The following is a 20,492-nucleotide window of genomic DNA, read 5'->3' on the forward strand; positions in this document are numbered from 1 at the left end:
GCGTTTGAAGGAAAAGTGCACCACTCACTATTGTCCCAGTGAAACACGTGTTTGAAGGAAGTGTGCACCACTCACTATTGTCCCAGTGAAACACGTGTTTGAAGGAAGTGTGCACCACTCACTATTGTCCCAGTGAAACACGTGTTTGAAGGAAGTGTGCACCACTCACTATTGTCCCAGTGAAACACGTGTTTGAAGGAAGTGTGCACCACTCACTATTGTCCCAGTGAAACACGTGTTTGAAGGAGGTGTGCACCACTCACTATTGTCCCAGTGAAACACGTGTTTGAAGGAAGTGTGCACCACTCACTATTGTCCCAGTGAAACACGTGTTTGAAGGAAGTGTGCACCACTCACTATTGTCCCAGTGAAACACGTGTTTGAAGGAAGTGTGCACCCCTCACTATTGTCCCAGTGAAACACGTGTTTGAAGGAAGTGTGCACCACTCACTATTGTCCCAGTGAAACACGTGTTTGAAGGAAGTGTGCACCCCTCACTATTGTCCCAGTGAAACACGTGTTTGAAGGAAGTGTGCACCACTCACTATTGTCCCAGTGAAACACGTGTTTGAAGGAAGTGTGCACCACTCACTATTGTCCCAGTGAAACACGTGTTTGAAGGAAGTGTGCACCACTCACTATTGTCCCGGTGAAACACGTGTTTGGCCAACATTTGTTCCGCGGTTGATAACACCTCGATGACGTCACACAGGAGGAAGACCAGAACAAAATGGCGTCTGGCGGAGAATACGTTGTTTTGGTTATTATGGTTTCTAGGTCTTAATTACAACGTACATGTGCACATGTGTGTCGTTTAACAGAGTAAACGTCGTTATTAATTGTTTGTATGCGGATACATTAGTCTGAGTGCACTTTGACGTGCTAGCCTAGCCTGCTGGTTAGCTTAGCTTGTTAGCTGCTAACAAAGAGAGGCGGAAGTGATCGACACATCAAAGCAGAGATCCAATGTAAGTGTAAAGTGTTTTTATTGTGTGAACATGTCTACATTACAAATGATGTGAGTGTTGCTGAATCAGCGACTAATGCTGCTGTTGAAGAAATATTTGTGATGTTAGAAAAAAAAAAAAACGATAGCAGAGTACAAGGAGGAACTTTGTCCAACAAAAGAGGAGAAGGAGCGACAACATCAACTACTGGACGCTGCTTTCAAGAAACATCAAGTTGTGTTACACATCCAGCCTTCCATCCCTCTTCTTCTGCTTATCTGAGGTCGGGTCGCGGGGGCAGCAGCCTAAGCAGGGAAGCCCAGACTTTCCTCTCCCCAGCCACTTCATCCAGCTCTTCCCGGGGGATCCCAAGGCGTTCCCAGGCCAGCTGGGAGACATAGTCTACCCAACGTTTCCTGGGTCTTCCCCGGTGCCTCCTACCGGTCGGATGTGCCCTAAACACCTCCCTAGGGAGGCGTTCGGGTGGCATCCTGACCAGATGCCTGGACCACCTTATCTGGCTGTTCTCGATGTGGAGGAGCAGCAGCTTTACTTTGAGTTCCTCCCGGATGACAGAGCTTCTCAGCCTATCTCTAAGGGAGAGACCCGCCACCCGGCAGAGGAAACTCATTTAAAATAGAATAGGATAGACTTGATTGTCATTATATTTGCGTATAACTAGATCAAAGACTAAAGGTGCGGTAGGGGGGAACAAATATAGGGTCAAATAAATAACACAAGAGCTAATAAGGGAAAACTAACACTTGAAATAAACAGACCGCTTCGGCCACTTGTACTAGTGATCTTATCCTTTCGGTCATGACCCAAAGCTCATGACCATAGGTGAGGATGGGAACGTAGATCGACCGGTAAATTGAGAGCTTTGCCTTCCGGCTCAGCTCCTTCTTCACCACAACAGATCGGTACAACGTCCGCATTACTGAAGACGCCGCACCGATCCGCCTGTCGATCTCACGATCCACTCTTCCCTCGCTTGTGAACAAGACTCCTAGGTACTTGAACTCCTCCACTTGGGGCAGGGTCTCCTCCCCAACCCGGAGATGGCACCCCACCCTTTTCTGTACGAGAACCTTGGACTCGGACTTGGAGGTTCTGATTCTCATCCCAGTCGCTTCACACTCTGTTGCAAACCGATCCAGTTAGAGCTAAAGTTCCTGGCCAGATGAAGAGACCTAATCCTGCAGCCACCAAACCGGATCCCCTCAACGCCTTGACTGCGCCTAGAAATTCTGTCCATAAAAGTTATGAACAGAATCGGCGCTTTGGCGGAGTCCAACCCTCACTGGAAAAGTGTCCGACTTACTGCCGGCAATGCGGACCAAGCTCTGACACTGATCGTACAGGGAGCGGACCGCCACAATCAGACAGTCCAATACCCCATACTCTCTGAGCACTCCCCACAGGACTTGCCGAGGGACACGGTTGAATGCCTTCTCCAAGTCCACAAAGCACATGTAGACTGGTTGGGCAAACTCCCATGCACCCTCAAGAACCCTGCCCAGAGTATAGAGCTGGTCCACAGTTCCACGACCAGGATGAAAACCACACTGTTCCTCCTAAATCTGAGGTTCGACTGTCTGACTTAGGCTCCTCTCCAGTACACCTGAATGGACCTTCCCGGGAAGGCTGAGGATGCTTCTACATATTGACACAAATATATAAAAAACACTAACCTTATGACGGATGCTTTTGCAATTGTTTTATTTGATCTTTCACAACACCTGGTGGCCACAATAATTCATGAAGTCAAGCTCATGGCGCAGAATGTTGGCTAACGCAGACTTGTTTGTTACTGGATACTTGCTATCAGACTTTTGTTTTGGAGACTTTGTGTACGTATTAAGCAACTATAATTATTTGATATGCTTAAAAGTGCTGTTTTAGCTTAGCTGTTGTGTAGCTGCTGGCTCCTCGTAGCCTACAGCAGGTGTGTCCAAAGTGCAGCCCATAACTATGTTTTTAATTGACAACGGGGAGTTTTGAAAATGTGGTATTTGCGTGTCGGTCCAATCAGCAGCAGTTACGCCCTGTTTCATCATTGGACCTAAGTCTTTGGCTTGGTAGGCGGGTACGAGGCTACCAAGCCAGGTGGTACGAGCACGAGCACAGAGGAGCCTTTGTAGTGGTGTCGCAGCTCAGTGGTCGTGCCGTCAGGTAACACCAGGAAGGTTCCTTCTGTGCGATATTGACTGGTGCTTTTTTTCTCCCTGGACTCTGACTTCATATCTGGTGTTGTCCCTCAGACCTCGGCCAAGAAGCCACGTAAACAGTGTGAAGAATGTGGGCGATAAGAGTGTGTGTACGTGGGCATGAACTTGCACCCACTTTCAACTGGAACTCAGGACATATGATTAGTTGCACGGCCTATTCTAATCTATATTAAACAGCGTCCGGGGCTTGCGTCCACTGCGGGGGTGCGTCATCGCTCTCTCGGTGTGGGTCGTTGCGCTCTTCGTCTGCTGGCCGTTGTTTCCTCCTCCGTGCTGCTCCCCCGCTCGTTCCTCCCTCGCCCTTTTTGTACTCTAGCAGCAGATAGACAGATTGTAAGCAGGTGTGTAATATACGCACCTGGCTCAGATTGCCGCTGCAGTGTCGCTTCGCGTGTGTCATGCCTCTCCTCGCCGCCGCATGCCCCGCCTCCTGGCCTCCAGGTGGGCCCGCGCTGCTGCTTTCCGCCCATTGTCGGCCCGTCGGCTGTGTCCCTCCACACATACAATGTCTGCTTTCACTGGGATGCCGACTGATGGGATGTTCATATCTTCCCGTTTAGATGAAGAATTAATCATCGCAAACGGTTAAAAAGGGTGGGTGCAAAAGAGCATATTACTTAATCTTTCTAGCCATCTCCAGGTCTAAGTTGGATGTCAGTGTTGACCAAGTTCTCGGTTTATGTCCACAACCTTCTACTACATAAGTGAGAAGCATGATTTATATTCTAGAATTAGCTTTCACCATCTTAGAGGCGAGAAAGCAGCTCAGTATGTCAATATAGCAGCATAAGCTAGTTACTTCTGTGATCAATGCGCCGCTAAAAGTAGGTCCTTAGTGTTAGCGCTTATAATAACAATATCACTAATACTTGGTTAATATTCAGGTCACAAAATGTAAATGGTGTATTGTTGGCAGTTTTTTTGGAGGACTTTGTGGGTCAAATAGAGGAGCTCCCATTGACTCCAATGTTAGCTGATTTTTGCTCACGTTTATTAAATAATTCAATTTATAAAAGTTTAAAACATATGTCTTACATAAGGATTGTGAATGATAGGCAACATTTTAAAAAGTGCAGTTTCCTTTGAATTTGTCAGATAAGTAAACAGTCCTTCAAATTAAATATGTAAAACAATTGAGGTTGTTTATAGATGTTATCCACTATGAAGTTACAGTAAAACTAAGCACACAAGGGAAAGTACATTCATATACACATGAAGTACACACACGTGTAAGAATCATGTTAAACACCAAAATATTGTCTTGTTCTCCTAAATCCAATATCGAGTATCCTTTGGTGAGCTGACCGTATCGTCACACCCTTAGTTGAAAGCACACCATCCCCATGACATGACACTTCCACGTGATGTAGAACAGTAGTCCCACATTTTAAACATACACACACATCTGAAGAATATTAAAATTAAATATATTTGGTGGGCCAAACAAAATGACTTGGCGAACTAATGTTTGGTATGGGCCATATGACCTCAAATCTATATCCTAATAACAATATATGTCACGATATATAATTTGGTGTATAATTGATACTAGAAGAATTTTAAAGTGGGTTACAAAAGCTCCTAATTTGGCAGCTGACATATGCAGTAACATATTGTATCATTTATAATTGTATTATTTTGTTGAAAAAAATATTTTTAATGTACTTGTTTATTTACTGTTAATATCTGGTTACTTTATTTGAGAAAATAATACTGGAAATGATGTAATATTTTACTGCATATTTCAACAACTAAATTAGGAGCCTGTGTAGCCTGTTTTAAAATGGTTCTATTAGTAATTCAATATGAAATAATATATCGTAAAATCAATTTTAAACCAAATCGTTTATCCATAGTAAAAAGTCCTGTTGTTCTAGTTGGTTTTTATTTTCCTGTGAAAAATGTTGTAAAGAGTAACGTGTTTGTGCATCACTGAGATTTCAAGACAGTTGATACAATAACTTGTTTTTCCTAAGTGCATGTCAAAGTACTTAATGCATTATGTGACTGAGCAGATATGGATGTTTCTCAAACTTGTGTTTGTCTTGCAGACGTCTGTGAAGAACATCTTCACCCTGAGCAACAGAAGTGGAGCTTCAGGATGCAGACGGAGGAGCCACAGCACAACCTCATTAAGCAGGAAAAGGAATACCCACTGATCCCCCATTTTAAAAATGAAGAGGAACACCCACTAATCCCCCATTTTAAAGAGGAAGAGGAGGACCCACTGACACCCCATTTTAAAAAGGAAGCAGTGGATCCACAGACCCCTCACATTAAGGCGGAAGAGGAATACCTACTGATCCCCCATTTCAAAAATGAAGAGGAACACCAATGGCTACCCTTTTTTAAAGAGGAGATGGAGGAACCACTGACACCACATTTTAAAAAGGAAGCAGTGGATCCACAGACCCCTCACATTAAGGCGGAAGAGGTGGATCCACTGACCCCTCACATTAAAGAGGAAGAGGAGGAACACAGCATCAGTCAGCAGGGAGAGCATCTTGAAGGACTGGAGGAGGTTGATGTCACCAAGATGCCAGTGACTGGTGTCCCTGTGAAGAGTGAAGATGATGAGGTGAAAGGTGAAAGTGAGGAGAGGGGAGGGGGGGAGCCTCCAAGCAGCAGCTCAACACAACACATGACAACAGAAGCTGATGGAGACCACTGTGGAGGATCACAAGCAGACAAGCTCTTAGCTCCACTATCAGATAGTGAGGACACAACGTCACACTCTCCTGACACTGATGATGAAGACTCTAAAGATGATAAGACATGTCACACTGACAACACTCACTTCACATCTTCTCACTGTCACAAAACTTTTAAATACCCTAGTGTTCTGAAAGAACACATGAGAACACACACTGGAGAAAGACATTTTTTGTGTTCAATCTGCGGTAAAGATTTTACTCAAAGATACATTTTGAAAATACACATGAGAATACACACTGGAGAAAAACCTTTTTCCTGCTCAGAATGTGGTAAAAGTTTTGGAAAAAATTAAAGTTTAAAAGTACACATGAGAACACACACAGGAGAAAAACCGTTTTCCTGCTCAGAATGTGGTAAAAGTTTTGTAAGAAATGAACATTTAAATGTACACATGAGATCACACACTGGAGACAAACCTTTTTCATGTTCAATCTGCGGTAAAGATTTTACTCGAAGGGACCATTTCAAAAAACACATGAGAATACACACTGGAGAACAACCTTTTTCATGTTCAATATGCGGTAAATATTTTGCTCGAAAGAACTACTTGAAAATACACATGAGTACACACACTGGTGAAAACCTTATACTTGTTCAGTATGTTGTAGAAGTTTTATACAAAGTATGCATTTGAAAAGACACATGAGAATACACACTGGAGAAAAACCTTTTTCATGTTCAGTCTGCAGTAAAGATTTTACTCAAATGCACCATTTCAAAGCACACATGACAAGACACACTGCGGACAAACCTTAAACATGTTCAGTGTGTTGTAAAAGTTGTATACAAAGTCCGTATTTTGAATAGACTCATGAGAAGACACCCAGGAGAGAAAGTGTTGAGTTGCAGTGTGTGTGGTGAAAGATTGTCTTCTAAGTAGCAGTGTAAGAAACACAAGTGTGCTGGTGAGAACAGCAGCAGCAAATGAAACTGCAGGATTTGAAATAAACTGTCAAATCTTAACTTCGACTTTGTAACAACATCAGCACATAGATTCTAACATTTATAGATTAGATATTTCAGATTATTGCTTTTTTCAGTCAAGTACATGTTTTAATATACAACATTGTGTACTTTTATTTAAAAATGAACACAACACTTTGACTGTAATGGTGAGAATAAACAGGACAAAACATGTTACGAATACTTTTTATGTGTATAGAGATATTCAGAAATCATGTTTGATTTTTAATGATGTTGTAGAGTAACTCCTTTAAATGATGTACATATTTGTTTTACATGTGTTCATACCTTTGCTTTTGAATACACATAAATCCCTCTTAGTTCATATTTACTGGTTCACACTTGAAACATCTTCTGGACCACTTCTGGAAGCATATTATTATTTACTTTATACATCATTTAAACAGTTGTCTTTTATACAAGATCATTTACTTTTAAAATCTGTGACTTCATGAATCATTTGTTGGCTCTCAATAATCCATTCTTTTAATTATCTTTATTACTCTCCTTTGTAATATGAATATGGTTTTATATGTATGTCCCCTTTATGCAATATGTAGATTACAGAAAATGGCAACATTATATGTGGAAGGTTATGAAGGATAGTTTTGTTTTTAATAATCTACATTTCTTATTTTTTTTAAAAACTACACGACAATTTAAAAAAAAAAGTTGTTTATGATTTTGTTCCCCCTTTTTTAGAATCCCTCAAACATTATCAATTTCAGAAAACATGGGGAAGTTTGGATTGTTAGGGAAAAGTCAATAAAAGTCAATCCATCCATTGTTTCTACCGCTTGTCCCTTTCATTTTTTATGTATAGCATTTAATCACAAACTTGTCCGCCAAAGGGTGTTGTGTTTTGGAGAAACTCCTTCTGTCAGAGTGCTGTTCAACACTGTAAAGAGGAACCCAAGGATGTGCAGGACGCTGAGTAAAACACATTTTTTACTGCGGAAATCTACTCACAAAAACAATCCAAACAGGAGGAAACAAAAAGCGACAGTGCGAAAGAGAGAAGACAAAATGTGCATTGTGGACAAAATAAAAGATACATATATACAAAAATGAACTAAACTTGGTTTGGAGTTACAAGACGTGCACACTACAAAACAACACCAAGATGGATGGCACTGGGAATGGCCAAGGTAGGAAAATACTCAAAGCATAGAATCAACTGGCGTGGAGTAGAATCGCCGAGTGCCATCCAGCTGTCACGGTGCTGCTTAAGTAGCACCAGGGTCAATTGGAAGCAGCTGTGCACGTCCCACAACTCCGCCCACAAGGGCAACACAGGGACTTTAGGAGGAAGGAGAAATGTAAGAACAAGATCAACTGCACCAAAAGAGGAAAACTGACAATACAAACCACTAGGTGGCAGCAGGTGGTGACAACTTCCCTCAAATTAAATTTGGGAAAAAATGGACTGAGCATAAGAGATGAATCATCACAAATGAAGTTAAATCATTCAAAAGTTTACCTTTGTAATTCATTTCTATCCAAATAAATCCAGGATGGTTCTCCAGAATGTTCCATTCGAGAATTCTGTCAAACTGTTATGTCTACTAGGAAAATTAGATTCCAATACATTGTTAAATATTTGAATATTTTTACGAAAATAAGTTGTATGTCTTTGTTTAGAAATTTTGAAATTGACAGGTTTACTTTTATTTTCACAATAAGTAAATAGTATATAATAAAATAGTTTTACCGTTGTGGGAAACTGGTTGTACTTATTTCTCTCGCGATATTTGGAAAAGAGCTGGTTACTTGTTTCTCTCGCGAGATCTGACAACACTGCGCGCGAACCAAACACGGCGAGGATAAAGCAAGATGGCGTCTGACGGTGAAGACGTTATTGCAGTCGTCACAGTTCAATGTTCTTAATCTGTGCCTCCATGTACACATATATGTCCTTTATTACACTCTAGTAAATAGAGTAAACATCGTTAATAACTGTTTGCATCCGGTTATATTAGTCTGAGCGCACTTTGATGCTTCTCGAGCTAGCTTAGCCTGCTAGTTAGCTTAGCTTGTTAGCTGCTAACAAAGAGAGGCGGAAGTGATCAAAACACATCACTAAGTAAAGATCAAGTGTGAGTGTAAAGTGTTGTGATTGTGTGAAAATGTGCCAAAGAACCACAGCAGAGTACGAGGAGGAACTTTGTCCAACAAAAGAGGAGAAGGAGCGACAACATGAAAAACATCAAGTTGTGTTACACAGAACAGGTTTGTTTACTTCTTACTCTCACATCTTTAATAACTTTATATTTCATTATTAACACTATTCTTAAATAGATTGTCTACAGGAAGATTAATTGTTATGTGAGGATGATGCACTAATTGTTTTACATTGTTGATAAGAAGGAGACATTGTCCGACACACAATATTTATGAGAGGTTGATGTTTGTAACAATGTGTATCAACATGTTTACACAAAACTCACACAGTCACCGGGGGAATATTCCAGAGAGCAGGTTAAGTGCAAAGTCCTGAGTATGTAAAGCTCGAGAGTTTTACCTCCAAAAATAAGAAAGGTAAGACAAAGTCAGAGTCAGTTACCATGGTTACTGATGCTGTAAACCTAGCCTGCTAGCTGGCAGGTTTGACAAGTTATATATGTGTGTCAAAGCATACTGACCTGTTATTTCCTTCATGTCGGTGCACCCTCCCTGAGATCGGTAGGTTGTGAGTTCAAACCCCAACCCAGTCATACCAAATACTATAAAAATGGGACCCATTACTTCTCTGCCTTGCACTCAGCATCAAGGGTTGGAATTGGGGTTTAATCACCATAAAAGTTCTTCCCGGGCATGGCCACCGCTGCTGCTCACTGCTCCCCTCACCTCCCAGGGTGTGATCAAGGGTGATGGGCCAAATACAGGAAATAATCTCCCCACACCTAGTGTGTGTGTGACAATCATTGGTACTTTAACTTTTTAACGTGGCTGTGATTGTCAAAAAAACAAAGCCTGATCTAAAGATGACATCTTGATCTCATACCATCTCAAACCAACTGGCCGTTCATTATTAAATGAAATGTCTTATAGTCGCTTAAATTTTTCTTTAACCAAGCAACACTATGTTTTTTCCAGTTACTCAACTAATCGGAAACATTTCCAGTAGAACACTTGATTAATAACATTTTCAATAGCCACAGCCCTATATTTCATGTACAATTTAATATTTAGCATGTAGGAGTTAAAATGTGTTTTGTTTGTGTCCTGTAGACATCCATCAGCTGATTGGACACCAAGAAGAATGTCTCCCTCATCTGCAGGGGGACAGTTTCACTGTAAAGTATCCACAGCCCTCACATTTTAAAGGGAACAAAGATGAGCCACAGCCCTCTTATTTCAAAGAGGAAGAGGAGGGAGAGTGTCCTGTAGGGCAGGAGGAGGCTGATGTCAGCAAGTTTCCACTGACTGTTGTCTCTGTGAAGACTGAAGAGCATGAAGACAAACCACCTGAGTCCTCACAGCTTCATCACAGTCCAAGTAAGCACAACATCCACATATCATCTAATACAATGTTTGTGACACATGTTCATCCGGGGGCCACATTTATCACTAAAGATGAAGATATGTTTGCTTTTTAACACCACCATTTAAAAATGATTGCTCATCAATCATCAACAGTGTAATTGCTGGGGTGTAACCATGTGACCTAGAGGCCGTCCTCCTTACCTCACGTGGTCAAATGAAGGCAAACATTCAATATGGCTACTGTTTATTTACCTTAGCAGCACATATGTCAGCATATTTCAAAGGTTTAGTAGTGAAGATTGGGGATGTATTTGTGTATACGTGTATTTGTATTGAACCGTTTCGGTATGGGGGTTTCGGTTCAGTTCGGAGGTGTACCGAATGAGTTTCCACACGAACATATTAATCTAAAGTCTTAACAAGCTGTGCCGCTTCGTTCTGCCTGTTTCCATCGGTACTCTACACAGCACCCAGCATTGTCCCACCCACACAACCATCTGATTGGTTACAGAAAGAGCAGTAACAGCCAATCAGCAGTGTGTATTCACAGTGCAAGGAGTTAGTGCTCCACCGTCGTCATGAGCAGGTAGGTGTTTAGCAGGTAAGCATCAGCCAGCGGACTCTCCCCAAATTATAGTAAACACCTCCCAGTCAACTACAAACCATGTTTCCATATGAGTTGGGAAATTGTGTTAGATGTAAATATAAACGGAATACAATGATTTGCAAATCATTTTCAAGCCATATTCAGTTGAATATGCTACAAAGACAACATATTTGATGTTCAAACTGATAAACCATTTTTTTTTTTTTTCGCAAATCATTAACTTTAGAATTTGATGCCAGCAACATGTGACAAAGAAGTTGGGAACGGTGGCAATAAATACTGATAAAGTTGAGGAATGCTCATCAAACACTTATGTGGAACATCCCACAGGTGTGCAGGCTAATTGGGAACAGGTGGGTGCCATGGTTGGGTATAAAAGCAGCTTCCATGAAATGCTAAGTAATTCACAAACAACAATGGGCTGAGGGTCACCAATTTGTAAGCAAATTGTCGAACAGTTTTGGAACAACATTTCTCAACGACCTATTGCAAGGAATTTAGGGATTTTGCCATCTACGGTCCGTAAAATCATCAAAAAGTTTAGAGAATCTGGAGAAATCACTGCACGTAAGCCATGATATTACGAACTTTTGACCCCTCAGGCGTTACTGCATCAAAAAGCGACATCAGTGTGTAAAGGATATCACCACATGGGCTCAGGAATACTTCATAAAACCACTGTCAGTAACTACATTTCAAATTATATTTGGAAACAGAGGACGTGGTGTCCTCCAGAGCAAAGAGGAAAATAACCATTCGGATTGTTGTAGGCGCAAAGTTCAAAAGCCAGCATCTGTGATGGTATGGGTGTGTATTAGTGCCCAAGGCATAGGTAACTTACACATCTGTGAAGGCACCATTAATGCTGAAAGGTCCATAAAGGTTTTGGAGCACCATATGTTGTCATCCAAGCAACGTTATCAAGGACGCCCCTGCTTATTTCAGCAAGACAAGTGTTACAACAGTGTGGCTTCGTAAAAAAAGAGTGCGGGTACTTTCCTAGCCTGCCTGCAGTCCAGACCTGTCTCCCATGGAAAATGTGTGGCGCATTATGAAGCGTAAAATACGACAGTGGAGACCCCGGACTGTTGAACGACTGAAGCTCTCCATAAAACAAGAATGGTAAAAAATGATCCACTTTCAAAGCTTCAAAAATTAGTTTCCTCAGTTCCCAAATGTTTATTGAGTGTTGTTAAAAGAAAAGGTGATGTAACACAGTGGTGAACATGTCCTTTCCCAACTACTTTGTCACGTGTTGCAGCCATGATATTCCAAGTTAATTATTATTTGCAAAAAAAAAATAAAGTTTATGACTTTGAACATCAAATATCTTGTCTTTGTAGTGCATTCAATTGAATATGGGTTGAAAAGGATTTGCAAATCATTGTATTCCGTTTATATTTACATCTAACACAATTTCCCAACTCATATGGAAACAAGGTTTGTACTAGTAACATCACTATGAGCCCGTTGACGTTCTAGAAACAAACAGCAGCTCAGCTCGCTCGCAGTCCTGGCTTGAGGTGAAGGCTAATTAGCTTTTAACGTTAGCGCATTTTGCTGTGTGTGTGTGTGTGTTACAAACAGCAAAGCCCTGTCCGTCTGTTATTTCACTTTTCCTTTTTATGTGTTAATTGAGCTGTTTTGAAGCATCAAACAAGGACATTATGTGAAATGAAGAGTTTCTGTCTCTGATCGTTGATATAATAATGAGTTTTAGGTATTTCAAAGATGGCGCTAGTATGTGCTTTGGCCTGCTGTGTCTCGCTGTCAGCTCTGTTCGTTTTTGTGTTGTTTGCGTCTATTTTCGTCTCTGTCAGCTCACTGCTTGTGTATGACGAAGAAGGCCCAACAAAGGATGTACTTCCTGCGGCAGCTGAGGAAACTTAAGGTGCCGACCAAGATGCTGGTGCAGTTTTATTCAGCCATCATCGAGTCCATCCTCACCTCCTCCATCACCGTGTGGTTCCCCGGCGCCACAGTCCAGGACAAGCATCGACTGCAGCGCATCGTATGTGCTGCTGAGAAGGTGATTGGCTGCAAGCTCCCATCCCTCCAGGACCAGGAGGCGTGTGGGTCAGATCACAGCTGTCTCTTCTCACCGTCCCAGTCAGCTTTTTCACCTGGATGGATTCCTGCCTTCCTTTCCCGGCCCCTGGTTCCTCTCCCCCAGCGGCGGTGTCTCCGGCGCCGTGGTAAACGTGGCGGCCAGCTGGTGAAATTTAGGGCACTCCTGGCCCGGCTTCCCATGGCTTCCCGAAGGAGGAATGGTGCGGTATCCGGTCTCCTCCTGCACCCATGCTCGCTGGATCCCATTGGTTCCTGGCTTGTTCCTATATCGTTGGTTTGGAGGATGAGACTTGCCGCCGTTGCTCCTGCTGTCCCCGCCCCCGGAGGCGCGGGGTGGATTCCCGCCACCTGCGGGCTGTCTGTCGGGCCCCACCTGGAATAGCTGCGGCCTTGGACGTGGTGGCCCCTGCCAGGTTCAGTCTTGTGAACGCAAAATCTTTGACAAACAAAACGATTATCCTGAACTTCCCGCAGACTTGACCAATTCTGTGTGACGGAAACATGGCTGAGAGCCGGTGAGTCCGCCCCTCTTAATGAACTTCTGCTTCCAGAGTGTTCCTACGTTTATTCTCCGCGGTCGTCTGGTCGAAAAGGAGGAGGATTAGCAGTGTTTTTTAAAAATGAATTTAAATGCCGTCTGATACACCTGCAATCCTCCTTTTCAAGCTTGGAACTGAGCAAGTTTGAACTGGGTCTTTCTGATGTCGTCCTGTGTGCCGTCGTCCATCGACCACCCAAGTACCACAAAGACTTTATAACTGACTTTTCTGAAATTTGGGCTGAAATCCTGCCTAAATATAATCTTGTCCTTATTGCTGGTGATTTTAATATTCACACCTAAGCCCAGACGAGTCGCTTTCCAGGAGCTTCCTGAATGTAATTGACTCATTTAACTTTGTACAGTCTGTGTGTGGTTCCACACATGAACGCAGGCATAAACTCCATTTAGTGCTCTCGTATGGTTTGCGACGCTGTGTTCTCTGATCATATGCCGATCCTGTTTGATATTCCCACTCAGTGTCCGTTACATTGTGCGCTCCGCCTCAACGCTCTCGCATGTTTAATTCTTGGTCTCCTGCTCTGTTTTCTCTTCCATTTTTTAGAATCTTTGTGATGATAATTCTGCAGCCTCTGTGTGTCTGAATACTGAAGAGTTGGTTTCTGGGTTCAACTCTATTTGTTTACAAACATTGGATATTATCCCTCCTTTCAAGTTCCGCCGCGCCAAACCCACACCTGAGCCCTGGTTGAATGACATCACTCGTGCGGCCAGGCGCGAATGTAGGAGAGCAGAGAGAACAATGGAAAAAAGACAGGCTGCATGTGTCCTTTGCCATTTTTAAAGAGAGCATGTTATCTGAGATTATAGCTTCTTACTGTAACAACCCCAGAGTTCTGTTCAAGACCATTAGCATTGTCATTGATGCTCCCAAATCTGTTGGTTTTGATGCTTCTTCAGAATTCTGTGAAAATTCTGTCCACTTTTTCACTGACTAAATTGTGTCACCTAGAGCCAGTTTATTTCAGCTTTCCTTGGACCTTTCTATTCCTCTGCACTTTTCTTCTGTTTTCCATCAGTTTGAGCCGGTGTCCTTTTCCTTTCTAAAGGACACGGTTAGTCATTTGAAGCCCTCTGGTTCTCCTGCAGATGCCCTCCCACCTCGCGTGTTTAAGGAGGTACTTGCTACTATTGGATCAAGCGTCCTTAACATTATCAATAGTAGCCTCTCTTCTGGAATAGTACCAGCAGAGTTTACAGGATGGAAGAGGGGTTAGTGCGTCTGCCTCACAATATGAAGGCCCTGAGTAGTCAGGGTTCAATCCCGGGCTCGGGATCTTTTTGTGTGGAGTGTGCATGTCCTCCCCGTGAATGTGTGGGTTCCCTCCGGGTACTCCGGCTTCCTCCTACTTCCAAAGAAATGTACCTGGGGATAGGTTGATTGGCAACACTAAATTGGCCCTAGTGTGTGAATGTGAGTGTGAATGTTGTCTGTCTATCTGTGTTGGCCCTGTGATTTTATGTTGTTTAGTCCAAGTCGCTCTCCCTCCCCTCGGCACTTATAACTACTGTACGTAGGGATTTATCTCGACTCGTCTTGACGACTGCAACGCCCTGTATGTAGGCATTAGCCAGGCCTCCCTCGCCTGCCTGCAGCTCGTGCAGAACTCTGCTGCTCGTCTGCTAACACAGACCCACAGGCGTGAGCACATCACCCCCATACTAGCGTCCCTTCACTGGCTCCCTGGGCTCTACCGAATCAATTAGTAGAACTACTATTTGTTTTCAAATGTCTAAACAACATCGCTCCAACATACATCTCCGACCTCCTTCGGCCTTGCTGAACACGCCCCCCCACCCCCTCCTGATCCCTTAGATCATGGGGGGGGGGGGGGGGGGGCAGTAACGTCAGCTGCTGTTGACGGTCTCTTACACAAGGCTGAAGCTAAGCGGTGACAGAGCTTTCGCCGCTGCTACTCGCAAGCTCTGGAACAACTTAACTTTGAGTGTTAGACAGGCCTCCTCTCTTCCTGTTTTTAAATCACTCTTAAAAACACACTTTTATTCCATGGCCTTTAACATTCTGTGATCTCCTTTTTGCTATGGCAGCCCATTATGCACCTGCTGTGAACCTGTTTCTATGTTTTATTTATTATCTATTGGGCTTTGTTTGTGTTGTGGTGTGTTTGCTAGTTTCCCTTGTGTTATCTTTTAACCTGTCTATTGTACAGCACTTTGTGGTAAATATTAAATGTGCTTTATAAGTAAAGTTGATTTGGTTTGATTTGAGCAAAGCTGGACTTTTCTAAAGAATGTTTGTTTTCTCCTGTCCCGCAGACGTTGAAGAAGAACCTCTACCCCATGAGCAGGAGAAGGAACCACAGTCCCCCAACATACGCGAGAAAGAAGAGGTACCACATTCCCAGCACAGCAAAGAGGGAGGAGAGGAACCACATCCCCCCCACATTAAAGAGGAAGGCGAGACGCCACAGACCCATAATGTTAAACTGACCCTTCACATTAAAGGGCAAGTGGAGGACCCACTGATCTTACACATCAAAAATGAAGAGGAGGACCCACTGACCCCTCACTTTAAGGAGCAAGAGAACCTGCTGACCCCTCACATTAAAAAGGAAGAGGAGGACCCACTGACACCCTACTTTAAAGAGGAAGAGGAGGAAGAGGGCATCATTCAGCCTAAATGGTTGGAGGAGTTCCCAGTGACTGGTGTCCCTGTGAAGAGTGAAGATGATGAGGTGAAAGGTGAAAGTGAGGAGAGGGGAGGGGGGGAGCCTCCAAGCAGCAGCTCAACACAACACATGACAACAGAAGCTGATGGAGACCACTGTGGAGGATCACAAGCAGACAAGCTCTTAGCTCCACTATCAGATAGTGAGGACACAACGTCACACTCTCCTGACACTGATGATGAAGACTCTAAAGATGATAAGACATGTCACACTGACAACACTCACTTCACATCTTCTCTCTGTCACAAAACATTTAAATTCCATAGTTCTCTGAAATTACACATAAGATCACACACTGGAGAAAAACCTTTTTCTTGTTCACTCTGTAGTAAAGGTTTTACACAATGTCAGAATTTGAAAAGACACATGAAAACACACACTGGAGAAAACCTTTCTACCTGTTCAATATGTGGTAAAGGTTTTACAGAAAGTCAACATTTGAAAGTACACATGAGAACACACACTGGTGAAAACCTTTTTACCTGTTCAATATGTGGTAAAGGTTTTACAGAAAGTCAACATTTGAAAGTACACATGAGAACACACACTGGTGAAAAACCTTTTTCATGTTCAACCTGTGGTAAAGGTTTTACAGAAAGTCAGAGTTTGAAAGTACACATGAGAACACACACTGGTGAAAAGCCTTTTTTCTGTTCAATCTGTGGTAAAGGTTTTGCACAAAGTCAGGATGTGAAAAGACACATGAGAACACACACTGGTGAAAAAGCTTTTTCCTGTTCAATCTGTGGTAAAGGTTTTACAAGAAGTACAGATGTGAAAAGACACATGAGAACACACACTGGGAAAAAATCGCATTCCTATTCAATCTGCAACAGAATCTTTTGTCGACAATCAAAGCTTGTAGCACACATGAGAAGACACCCAGGAGAGAAAGTGTTGAGTTGCAGTGTGTGTGGTGAAAGATTGTCTTCTAAGTACCAGTGTAAGAAACACAAGTGTGCTGGTGAGAACAGCAGCAGCAAATGAAACTGCAGGATTTGAAATAAACTGTCCAGACTTTCATTTTGACTTTCTAACAACATCAGCACATATAACATGTGTGACATTGTTGTTTGTCTAACACAATCTTGTTAATATGAGTCTAACATTTATAGATTAGATAGTTGGAAATATAAAAGTATTACTTATTTGTATTTGTAATTGTTAATAATCCCATAGATTATCACCTTTATATGATATACATATGTACTGGTTCACATCTGAAACATCTTCTGGACCACTTCAGGAAGCATATTATTATTTACTTTATACATCATTTAAACAGTTGTCTTTTATACAATTTTAAAATGTGTGATTTTATGAATCATTTGTTGGGAATCTGTAATCCATTTTATAATTATCTTTATTACTCTCTTTTGTATTCTGATAATTGTGTTGTGATTATTTTAAATGTATGTCCCCAGACCTCTATGCAATAAAAAGTGAGAGAAAATGTCTGAATTGTTTGTGGAAGGATGGTTTTGTTTTTCAAACATACATTTGTGAATTAAAAACATCCATCCATCCATTTTCTACCACTTTTCCCTTTGGGGTCACAGGGGGCGCTGGTGCCTATCTCAGCTACAATCAGGCGGAAGGCAGTGTACAACCTGGATAAGTCGCCACCTCATCACAGGGCCAACACAGATAGACAGACAACATTCACACTCACATTCACACACTAGGGACCATTTAGTGTTGCCAATCAACCTATCCCCAGGTGCATGTCTTTGGGGGTGGGAGGGGCCTATCCCCAGGTGCATGTCTTTGGAGGTGGGAGGGGCCTATCCCCAGGTGCATGTCTTTGGAGGTGGGAGGAAGCTGGAGTACCCGGAGGGAACCCACGCAGTCACGGGGAGAACATGCAAACTCCACACAGAAAGATCCCTTATTGTGTTTTAGACATTTTTTTTTTTCTTTTTCAACATCCCCAAAACAATATTAATATCAATCAAAGTTTGGAATGTCAGGGAAAAGCCGATATTGTACATCGTCTCACAGGGATTTCATTCATTCATTTCATTCATAAAATATAGTGTTTATTTTGTTTCCCTATCACAGAATGAACAAGTGTTGTCTTCAATTGCAAAACAACATCTTAAAAATTATTTAAAGTTATCAATTCGGGGCTTTTTTTCTTAAATTAACCCTTTGGCGTTTGGAAGAATGGAAACTTTCAAATTATGGGTATTTTCTATTTTTTTTGTTCCAGAGAAAATACAGTAAAGAATAACTGGTAAAGAAGTAAAAAAAAAAAAAAAAAGATTTACTGGAATTACAATATTTTGAACAAAAGCCTTTATAATCGTTTAAAATATTGTGTCTGTTTGCAGGTCGTACTTAATGAAACATTCAAGTAATAAAATACTTTTATCATTCAATAAGTGCATCAGCGACCAAATGCCTTTTTCAAACCATTGCTGTACAAAGATGGATTTGTTTCTCATTTTAATATAAGAACAATTCCACAGTGGAGTATTGTGTGTGATGAAGTTGTGTTTGTAAATTAGTTTCCAGTACAACAACACTTGCTGGTAGGGATGGGTACTGTTCACTTCTAATTCCATGTTTTATGTGTTATATATGTCAATATATTGTGTGTTTGTATTTTGCCAACATGGTAGAATCACATGATAGGCAGGTTGTATCATGTTTTTCTGTCAGAAGAGCAAGGTTTTGTTTGGACGAGCAATATGTAGCTGTATTGACAAGTATGGCAAGTTCCTGTAAGCGTTGTAAGAAAAGCAAAAGGGTGCATTGCCAAAGGCGTAAAGCACATGGTATTCCCGCTCACTCTCCCATCCAAATACTAAGCAGGCCTGACCGGGCTTACATTCTCAGAGCTGACCAGATCCGGCATGCTCAGTGTAGTCTGGCCGTAAACTGAGCAAATAACCTCAACATCAGATTGTTAAATGTGACAAGCTGCTTGACAGGACCTTTCTGCAATGAGCAAGGTGCGTGTGATACAATAATCACTGCTCTTTTTCTCAGCCTCGCCAACTCTTTGGACGTTTACGCCACTGCTAGCACTGAAGTGCCTTGATGGCACGTGGGTCACTGTTGGTGATACTGCAAACCTTGCAATCAATCTCAAAGCCGGTCAAAAGTAAACAAACATGTATGAGTTGAAAGTGAGAGTAGTAAAGCGGGGCTCAGTGTGACGTGAGGGTGCATCCAACACACTTACAGTCCAAAGTAAACAAACATGTATGAGTTGAAAGTGAGAGTAGTAAAGCTGGGCTCAGTGTGACGTGAGGGTGCATCCAACACACTTACAGTCCAAAGTAAACAAACATGTATGAGTTGAAAGTGAGAGTAGTAAAGCGGGGCTCAGTGTGACGTGAGGGTGCATCCAACACACTTACAGTCCAAAGTAAACAAACATGTATGAGTTGAAAGTGAGAGTAGTAAAGCTGGGCTCAGTGTGACGTGAGGGTGCATCCAACACACTTACAGTCCAAAGTAAACAAACATGTATGAGTTGAAAGTGAGAGTAGTAAAGCTGGGCTCAGTGTGACGTGAGGGTGCATCCAACACACTTACAGTCCAAAGTAAACAAACATGTATGAGTTGAAAGTGAGAGTAGTAAAGCTGGGCTCAGTGTGACGTGAGGGTGCATCCAACACACTTACAGTCCAAAGTAAACAAACATGTATGAGTTGAAAGTGAGAGTAGTAAAGCGGGGCTCAGTGTGACGTGAGGGTGCATCCAACACACTTACAGTCCAAAGTAAACAAACATGTAAGAGTTGAAAGTGAGAGTAGTAAAGCGGGGCTCAGTGTGACGTGAGGGTGCATCCAACACACTTACAGTCCAAAGTAAACAAACATGTATGAGTTGAAAGTGAGAGTAGTAAAGCGGGGCTCAGTGTGACGTGAGGGTGCATCCAACACACTTACAGTCCAAAGTAAACAAACATGTATGAGTTGAAAGTGAGAGTAGTAAAGCGGGGCTCAGTGTGACGTGAGGGTGCATCCAACACACTTACAGTCCAAAGTAAACAAACATGTATGAGTTGAAAGTGAGAGTAGTAAAGCGGGGCTCAGTGTGACGTGAGGGTGCATCCAACACACTTACAGTCCAAAGTAAACAAACATGTATGAGTTGAAAGTGAGAGTAGTAAAGCGGGGCTCAGTGTGACGTGAGGGTGCATCCAACACACTTACAGTCCAAAGTAAACAAACATGTATGAGTTGAAAGTGAGAGTAGTAAAGCGGGGCT

At 42.3% G+C, this 20,492-nt stretch overlaps 1 protein-coding gene across 1 annotated transcript; it reads left to right on the plus strand.

The window, feature by feature from the left end:
• Nucleotides 1-15,692: 15,692 nt before the first annotated feature.
• LOC133546958 (gastrula zinc finger protein XlCGF57.1-like) lies at nucleotides 15,693-17,731 on the plus strand. Its single transcript, XM_061892807.1, has one exon. It carries the CDS (start codon nucleotides 15,831-15,833, stop codon nucleotides 17,253-17,255), a length of 1,425 nt encoding a protein of 474 aa, XP_061748791.1. The 5' UTR covers nucleotides 15,693-15,830; the 3' UTR covers nucleotides 17,256-17,731.
• Nucleotides 17,732-20,492: the final 2,761 nt, after the last annotated feature.

The sequence above is a fragment of the Nerophis ophidion genome, unplaced genomic scaffold (genome assembly GCF_033978795.1).
Source record: "Nerophis ophidion isolate RoL-2023_Sa unplaced genomic scaffold, RoL_Noph_v1.0 HiC_scaffold_53, whole genome shotgun sequence".
NCBI classification, from domain to species: domain Eukaryota; kingdom Metazoa; phylum Chordata; class Actinopteri; order Syngnathiformes; family Syngnathidae; genus Nerophis; species Nerophis ophidion.